General features: G+C 45.9%; 1 protein-coding gene across 3 annotated transcripts; it reads left to right on the forward strand.

Annotated features, from left to right (window-relative positions):
- The first annotated feature begins 860 nt into the window (after positions 1-860).
- On the forward strand, positions 861-8214 carry LOC129472887 (HLA class II histocompatibility antigen, DQ beta 2 chain). 3 transcript variants are annotated; one of them, XM_055262838.2, is made up of 6 exons: positions 875-1032; positions 2462-2728; positions 5267-5548; positions 6519-6629; positions 7098-7124; positions 7948-8214. In XM_055262838.2, the coding sequence occupies exons 1-6, from the start codon at positions 924-926 to the stop codon at positions 8001-8003; spliced, it is 852 nt and encodes a 283-aa protein (XP_055118813.1). In that variant the 5' UTR covers positions 875-923; the 3' UTR covers positions 8004-8214. The 3 variants fall into 3 exon arrangements, with proteins under 3 accessions (XP_055118812.1, XP_055118813.1, XP_063488446.1); XM_055262837.2 differs by lacking the exon at positions 7948-8214 and having other exon boundaries at positions 861-1032; positions 7098-7168; XM_063632376.1 differs by lacking the exon at positions 7098-7124 and having other exon boundaries at positions 7946-8213.
- Positions 8215-9353: the final 1139 nt, after the last annotated feature.

Consider the following 9353-nt stretch of genomic DNA (forward strand, 5'->3'; position numbering starts at 1 on the left):
TCTGAATACTGTAAAATTTGTGTATTGTGCCTTTGCTCATATCAGATGCACCTGTTTCGTGGTTCAGGGAGGATTTAAGCAGCTGAAGAACTTAAAGGAGAAAAGTCAACAAATACTTTCACTCAAAGAGCATGAACACAATACATTCTTGCATAATAAAGAATCACTTGCCAGTAGGGCTGGGTGTCAACTTTTTTTTTTTCTTGTTCCTCCTATTAACCTGATAGTTACACATAACAGTGGAGGAGACTTTTGTAATATTAAACTAGTTATATTAATGTTAAATTTGTATATGTGAAGATCTGGATGTAAAATGCATAAAACATGACCCACATTTTGCAAAGAGAAGCCTGGGGGTGAAAAGGAGTTCAGTAATTTGTTGACTCTCGTAAAGCACATTAGTGGTAGAACTGCAACTCACCATCATTTCCTTCTAAGAACTTTGCTCTTCTCACCAAAACTTAAGGCTCCTCAGAGTGTCTAACAGAAGTGAACAGTTCTATGACAACAATTTTCTGTTCCCTGAAATATGATCCTCACTTAATTTGCCCTATAAAAATCCCAAGTATAAGAACAACAGGTTGTAAGATGCCTACTCTTGAATCACATTTGTCTTTTGCTCCTTAAAACCCCTAAGCCATTCAATCTTCAGCTATTCAGAAATCTTCCCCTCAAATGTTCATCTAGTGCAATTTGAAGAAGAAACAGTGCCAGGCATTGGAGTGAGAATCTTCACAGAAAAATGTCTGCCCAGAGGCAGATGAGGTCCTTCAGCTCCAGTGCTGATTGGTTCCTTTCCTAGGGACTCTCCAATCCTACCACACATGGAAACATCCAGAGGTTTTTATTCTTTCCGGCAGGTACATAAGATCCACTAGGTTTGAGCTGTGTTGACTACCACTGCTTTTTCCTTGGTCTCAATTATGTCTTGGAAGATGGCTCTGCAGATCCCTCGAAGCTTTTGGGCAGCAGCTGTGACCGCGATGCTGGTGATGCTGAGCACCCCAGTGGCTGAGGCCAGAGACTTTCCCAGTAAGTGCAGGGCAGCTGCTCTCGAGAGCCACCACGGTGGGAACAGGCTCTCCTTGGGTTGGAGTATGGGGGATGGTGATCTCCATGATCTCAGAACACAGTCTTTTATCACCATTTATTCTTTTTGGGAAATAGAGCTATGTTGCATTTTTATTTCCACCTTATAATGGGTGAGGTGAGGATAATCCAACCCCAATCCCACAGGCTTAAGCCTGAAGGAGGAGAGAGGAAAGAGGAGACAAAGTGTGCATTTACTACCCGTGACAGGACAAAGTGACCGTGGAGTGATTTTTGAAGATATGCATTTCCCCAAAGACACAGTAGGATTTTTCTGCGCTGGGAAACATAAGGCAGCAATGGTGTCTGTAGTCTCTGTATGGGAGGTAAAGGAGTCCATACTACTGACTCGAGTGGAGAGTTTGTGGAGGCAAACTCAGTTCTGAGGGAAGGTGACTGGATGACCACAGACAGGGAGGCTTACTTAGGGTTTCACTGATTTATGGGCAAAAGGTGACTTGAGTGGGATTCAGGGACCTGAGTTGATGGTGGACTGAATTTAGTATGATAGAAAGGAGGAGGTAAAGAAGAGAAATAATACATATTGAGAAACCACTCTATTCAGACACAGGACAATATTTCCATAAATTCTCTCTCACTTCTCCTAACATCCTATGTGTAGGTATCATGATTTTCCTTTTACGTAATTATAATTGTGATATGGATATTCTGTTAAGTAACCTGCCCAAGCTGGTGATTGACTCAGTTTAATTGGACTCTATAGAATTCAAAAGCTTGGGCTCTTTCCATGAATAAATGTTTCCTTCTAGGACTCCGGAGGTGTAGGTCCTTTCTAACACAGCAGTGAGTGAACCTCACAGGGCCCTTGGGCGGGTATAGCAGAAAGAGAGTAAATCCAGGCATGGGAAGAAAGGTATTTTGCCCAGGGACCAAGAGAATACTTACATCAGGACGAGAACAAGCTTAATTCCTGAACCTTTCTTGTCATTCCCTTGAACTCTCAAATTTATGTGGATAACTCTGTCTCTGAGATTCCCAGGAACTCCATGGAGAATGGGATTTCATGCTAGAACGCCCTGATCTAAGCGCAGAGGTCCATGTAAAAACAGTCCGACTGCCCTCTTCACTTGGTTCACAGGCCCAGGCAGGGACTGGGCTTTCCTTCTTACCTCCCTAAAGAAAGGCAGATTCCCGAGGCCCCCAGAGAGGGCTGGCAGGGCTGGGGCAGAGATGCCTCGAGGATCCCAGGTCCAGAGCACGAGGCACGGGCCCAGCCAAGAACTCAATTTCGCGTGGAAGGGGTTTCGCAGCTGCTGGCCGGGTCAGGGCGGCGGCTGCAGGGTGCGGTCCGGCTGGGGGCTGGGGCTAGGGCCGGGCTCGGGCCTGACTGACCTGCTGTGATTCCCCGCAGAGGATTTCTTGGTCCAGTTTAAGGGCATGTGCTACTTCACCAACGGGACAGAGCGCGTGCGGGGTGTGGCCAGATACATCTATAACCGCGAGGAGTACGGGCGCTTCGACAGCGACGTTGGGGAGTTCCAGGCGGTGACCGAGCTGGGGCGGAGCATCGAGGACTGGAACAACTATAAGGACTTCTTGGAGCAGGAGCGGGCCGCGGTGGACAAGGTGTGCAGACACAACTACGAGGCGGAGCTACGCACGACCTTGCAGCGGCGAGGTGAGCGTCGTCCCCTTGGCCGGGGCCCGAGTCTCTGCGCGCAGAGGGGCGAGGACGGCGCGGCCTCAAGGACCGAGCCCTGGTCCATCCCAGGGTACAGGAAGGTGGCGGGGCTTTGGAGGCTGGGGGTGGTATCGGAGGGGCGGGGATCTAGGGCAGAGCAGGGGGATGCACAAACGCAGCCCTTAGTTCCCTGCAGGGTTGGGTTAGGCTGCGCAGTGTGTCCCCAGCCTCCCTGTCCATCGGCCTTGTTCTCTGCTCTGCACGTTCTTGCCTCGTGCCTTATGCGTTTGCCTCCTCGTGCCTTACCTTCGCTAAGTAGTTCTCTCTGCCCGTTACGCCGGCCCTCTTCCCCTGCCCGCCCGGCTAACACTGCCCCGCCCTGCTAACACTGCCCCACCCAGCAAGGTCCACGTGCACAGCTCGCACCGTAGGAAGCTTCAGGTTTGGCCTGGTGGAGTTAGGGCTGCTCCACAACTGCGCGCAGGGCATCCAGCAATTACAGTTGTGAAATAAGATATTTTGACTTTTGGCTTCAACTTATTATTCATCGTAATTCTGTTTTCTTAAATGGCTGTCATTCATAGAGGAGCTCTTGACGGAGACCTAGTCTTTGAGGTGAGAGTGTTTTAATCACTGCATGCCTGATACCTGACTCGTGGACTGGCATGTGGTATGAGCTCAATGATCTCTGTTAAATTAATGAATAAATGCACTCAGCTGCCCATCCACTTAGGCTCAAGAGAAAGCAGAGGATAAATAGAGCCTTAAAGATGGACTTTATCAATTATTGTCTATTATTTTGCTTAATGTTTTAAACTCTTATTGACTTGGATCTTAATAAGGTTTGTGAATGCAGTCTAGGGAAAAAGGTGTTTGCTGAAAATAAAAACAACGCTTGAATGGTGTTATAAGGCAGTTTTAATTTCTTAGAGAAGCTGAACAAATGGCACAATGAAAAGAGCAGAAGCTTTGGAATAAATAGATTGAAGCCACTAAATTATTGAATAAAAATAGTTTCAGGTTGCTTTTGGAGTAGATTTTCTCCCTCCCCTCATCACTATCCACTTCAGGGATAAACATTCTGAACGTCAATTTTACCCACTTAGTGAGCACTTATTTCTAGACAATTGCCATAGCAAACACCATCTATGTTATGTCATTTAATAGCACAGTTACCTGTGCATTAGAGATTAGCATAGCCACTTTATATATCCTAATATTGGTACATGATAAACACTTTAAGTAATCAACCCACAATTAGGCACCAGGACCTGAAGCCTCCTCCAAAATGCACAGCATTCTTTCTGTTCTTCACTACTTGTTGACACAGCCTAAGGGAAGTAAAGCCTTGTTAAAGCCAATTTTGACAAGAAACAGCAGTGAGTCTATTCCTGCCTGTTTTCACTGTTAATGGGACAAAATGATACTTTCAAGGCATTGAAATTCACTGATTAATCAATCCCTAGTCTGACCCCAGTGTTATCTATGCAGGTTCACAAAACTTCCTTGCCTTCTTCTGACCCACATCCTAATGCTGTCAAGTACCTATACTTTTGCCATTTCAAGTCTATTTCAATAAAAGTTATTCTATTATTTTTTTCTCATGAATTTGTGCCCTCTATTTTTACTTTCAATCTTTTGAAGATGAACAAATCTTATAAGTCCTCACATAGCTGACTGTTATTTAGTCAGACTCCAGGAAGGAGGACCTAAAGAAAAGTTCAAGTCCAAGCAGGAACCATGATTCCTTCCAGACAATGGGTCATGAGTGCTGTTTAATTGAGGTGCCACCTGCTGACCTCAGCAAATCCCAGCTGTATGTATATGTTCGCATTTCTGGCACATTCACCCAGGCCAACCTCTCATGGATCTCAGAATATTTCCTATGGAGAACATACATGATGATGTTTGATTTCAGAACAAGAAAGTAATTCTCAATAGCAAGGGGATGGAGTAGGGTAGGCAGCTAGTAATTAAACTATCTCGAGTGTTAAAAGGAAATTAAGAAAAAGCAGGAAAATGAGAGAACATATTACCAAGTAAATAAAGCACACATTAAATATTTACTATAATTTTACACTAAAGAAATAAAGGAAATGCAGTAAAATGGCCAGAGAGGTAAAGGTTAAGATGTATAAAATATGCAGGGAAAGGTGTGTCATTTTTGACCATGAGCAGCACTCTGAGAAGATAAAGGAATTGAGTTATGGGCAAACATGATGTTTGATCAGTGTTAGTTTTTTTCAAGGTCCGCCTACTTTTCCTTCAAATATTACAAACTTTTGAAATAACATTCAATTTTTTGGTCTCTGTTACTAGACTGCAATTTCTATAAAGGCAGGAACCAGGGTCTGTTGTTTATCTTTGGATTCTCAGTGATTGTCAAATTTATATTTGTTGAAGGAACCTTAATCCAAGACTTGGACTCCAGGTATCTTTCCATTCTGGTTCCAAGGAGGGACCCTTCCTCATGGCAGGCATGCTGTGTGGTCTCACATCTCACTCCTGTCTTTTCCTGTCTGTTACTGCCCTCAGTGGAGCCCACAGTGACCATCTCCCCATCCAGGACAGAGGCCCTCAACCACCACAACCTGCTGGTCTGCTCGGTGACAGATTTCTATCCAGGCCAGATCAAAGTCCGGTGGTTTCGGAATGACCAGGAGGAGACAGCTGGCGTTGTGTCCACCTCCCTCATTAGGAACGGTGACTGGACCTTCCAGATCCTGGTGATGCTGGAAATGACTCCCCAGCGTGGAGACGTCTACACCTGCCATGTGGAGCACCCCAGCCTCCAGAGCCCCATCACCGTGGAGTGGCGTAAGGGGAAACTGGTTTCCTTTTACTGTGGGCCCCACAAGACAAAGGGTAGAGCTCCCTCTGACTCTTCCCATCCCGTCTCTTGTCTCTGACATCACTACTGAGCTGGGAATCACAGGAGACTAGAACACCTGTTGCCCCATGGCGAGCACATCAGATGAATCCTGATCTCATTGTCTTTCCAGATACCAGGGAGATCACTCTACACATTTGTATTAGTCCATTCTTGTACTGCTATAAAGAAATCTCTGAGACTGAGTAATTTATAAAGAAAAGAGGTTTAATTGGCTCTTCTCAATCCACTATAAAGAAATACCTGAGAATGGGTAATTTACAAAGAGAAGAGGTTTAATTGGCTTATGGTTCTGTGGCTGTAGGGGAAGCATAGTGGCTTCTGCTTATGGGGAGATATAAGGAAGCTCCTAATCGTGGCAGAAGGAAAAGAAGGAGTGAGGTGTCTCACATGGCGGGAGCAGGAGCATGAGACAGAGGGGGTTGGTGCTATGCAGTTTTACATAACCAGATCTCATGAGAACTCACTATTGTAATGACAGTACTAAGGAAGATGGTGACAAGAATCTGGTCTAATGATCCAGTCACCTCCCACCAGGCTCTACCTCCAACATTGTTAATTACAATTGAACATGAAATTTGGGTGGGGCCACAGATTCAAACCGTATCAACACTACTAGAGCCCCAGAACCCAGCTCTGACAGCTATGAGAGACTGACTGTTAGGGCTGGTGACTGGGGCCTTAGGGTTTAAGGTTATGGATGAAGTCCTGAGGGGCAGGGGTGTGCTTCTTCCTCTCCCTCACCCACCCATTGTGTCCAAAGACCTACTGGCTGGTCTTTCTCTTCCCTAGGGTGGTCAGACTGGAGAACTAGTGTCCCCTGACACCTCCACCTCCTGTACCAAGGACATTATGGGGTATGGGGACAAACACTGACACTCAGGCTGTGCTCCTTAGGGGCTCAGTCTGAATCTGCCCGGAGCAAGATGCTGAGTGGCATTGGAGGCTTCGTGCTGGGGCTGATCTTCCTCGGGTTGGGCCTTATCATCCGTCACAGGGGTCGGAAAGGTAAGGAACCCCAGGGGGAAATGGGGAAGATGGGCTGTGACCCAGACCCTCTGTTCAGAGAGGTTCTGTTTCTAGATGTAGCTCTTTCCTCCTGACCCTGAGAGGAAGTGCGAGGAGACAGGACAAGATTGGAGGAGGCATTGGAATCTGATTTTACTGGGTGAATGGTAGTGCAGCCAGAGCTGACTGATAGAGCTTATTCCAGGACATCCTTACTGTTCATCATTGTCTCACTGGCTCCTTTCTAAAAGCCTCCTCCGTTAAGAGGGTCAGAGCCTTGGCCTCCTTGCCTTCTAGTGACAATTTCCTTTGTTTTGGAGGATTTTAACTTAGGGTGCTTAAGAACTTAAAGAACATGGGAGGGAAGAGAATATAACCCCAGTTAAACTACATGTGTCATTTTCCTTTGGGGTGAGAGAGTGGTTGTTTGTTTAACAAGACCTTTCTCTGCTTAACTTCCTTTTGTAGGACCTCGAGGGCCTCCACCAGCAGGTAATATTTCAGCTGTGATCCAGTCGGGGGAGAGGGCACAGGCATAAGGGGAAGAGCCATGGTGAAACCCCATCTCTACTAAAAATACAAAAATTAGCTGGACGTGGTGGTGTGCATCTGTAATCCTGGCTACTTGGGAAGTTGAGGCAAGAGAATCGCTTGAACCCGGGAGGCAGAGGTTGCAGTGAGCCAAGATTGCGCCACTGCACTCCAGTCTGGGCGACACAGCTAGACTCTGTCTCAAAAAAAAAAAAAAAAAAAAAGAAAAAAAGGAAGAGCGTGAGTGGAGTGTTCCAGGGCACAGTGGTCTCTGTTCATGGCCTATTTGCTGCTATGAGGGTTAAGACTTAGGGGAGAAGTTTGCCAGTTTCTAGGAATCTCCAGAGATTGTTTCCCAGAACCAGGCCTTAACTTTAGTGGCATCTTTTTGTGAAATTTGGGGACAGAGCCACGTCTTGAATGTGAGATAGTAGGGTGATGCCCACTTTGTGCCACATTTTGTTAGCTACTGCCTGTGGGCATTTTCAGTGACTGAAAGGGCTGCTAGTAGTGGAGGTGAAGTGTCGTCCAATTTATTAAAAAAATCAAACCCTTCATATTACCCAGAAGGGTAACTGCTGTTTCTCCACATATCTGCATCAAACTGAAATTCTGTGTCCTCATGAGCTTATTTTACCTTTACACAGATATTGGGGAACGTGATGATGATATGCTCTAGACCTCAGCATCCTCTGTTTGATGCTGCAGAGGAAACTGAGGAGTGGGGGAGAGGGTGTGTCCCTCAGGGTACCTGGTGCTGATCATGCCTCATCTCTCTTCTCCAGGGCTCCTGCACTGACTCCTGAGGACTTTTGTCTGGGATTGGTCATCACTCTTCTGTAATGCCTACCTGCCCCTGCCCAGAATTCTTAGCTGCCTGTGTCACCCTGTCCCACTGAGGTCAGAGTCCTACAGTGGCTCTCATGCAGCCACCGGGTCACCTTCTGTGATCCCCACCCCAAGGCACTGGCTGTGACTCTGCTTCCTGCACTGACCCAGAGCCTCCACCTGTGCACTGCAAGCTGTGTCTACTCAGGCCCCAACGGGATTCTCTGTTTCCATTCTCCCCCAACAGACCTGTCAAGAGAAGCACGACAAAATCATTTACCTGACTTTAGTGCTTTTCCCCATAATTAAACATGATTCTGAGTTATCTGTATTCAGAACTTCCTTAACTGAGCAGAGGTAGGAAACCACTGCCAAGTGAAGGAACATACCTTGAGATGACCCAGCGAAACCATGGCTAGAAAGAGGGTTGTACTTTGAAAAGACACTGAAAGCATCTTGGGGTGCGAAGGGTAGGCAGAGGAGGTAGAAAATCAATTAGTCATCACATCATTCATGGTTCTTTAATATGGATGTTCAGTGCAATGGCCTTAGGACATCCCAGCCTCTCTTCCAGTTTGGTGAGTGTTGTCTAAGTAAGCATGGTGGAATTGTTTGGGGACAACTATAGTGATTGATGTTTCAAATATATTCTTGCTGGCAAGTCACATCAATCAAGGCTAATTTTTATTTTTAAGAAAGTATAACCAGCAATGAAAGTACTATTTTTGGTTCCAAATGATAGACACCCAACCCAAAGATATTTGATTCATGTTACAAGGAAGGTTGGTTTCAGAAGTGACTAGTTCCAGATATTCAATGAGATCTTCATCTGTCTCTTCTCTTTCTGTTATAGTTCCATCCGTGCATCCTCCTCTCTGTGTGTCTCTTTGTCCCTGTGTAGTTCTTTCTGCGTGTCTCTCCAGTTTTGTCTTTGTTCCCTTCTTGTGTCTCTTTCACTGCATTGTTGCCTTTCTCTATTTTTATAATCATTTGTCACTATTTATCTGCATTTCTTTCTCTTTTTCTTTTTGCATCTATTTTCTGCATTTCTCTTATCACCTCACACCTTATCTCATCTCTCTCTTCATGTGAGTGTGTGTGTGCGTGTGCGTGTCTGTCTTTGTTACATATGTTTCTGGAGTGTCTACCAGAGTTTTAATAATTTGGGGAAAGATTCTGATTGTCCAAGCCTGGGTAACATGCACACCTCCCAAATACACCATCCTGTGCTTGGGATGCTGCCAGCCAGCATGCTCATTCCTCTTATTAGGAAGGAGGACTGGGTTTTCCAGATCCTTCTGATGCTGGAGAAGACTTCCAGTGTGCAGATGTCTACACCAGCCATGTGGAGCACCTCAGCCTCCA

The sequence above is a fragment of the Symphalangus syndactylus genome, chromosome 23 (genome assembly GCF_028878055.3).
Source record: "Symphalangus syndactylus isolate Jambi chromosome 23, NHGRI_mSymSyn1-v2.1_pri, whole genome shotgun sequence".
NCBI lineage: Eukaryota > Metazoa > Chordata > Mammalia > Primates > Hylobatidae > Symphalangus > Symphalangus syndactylus.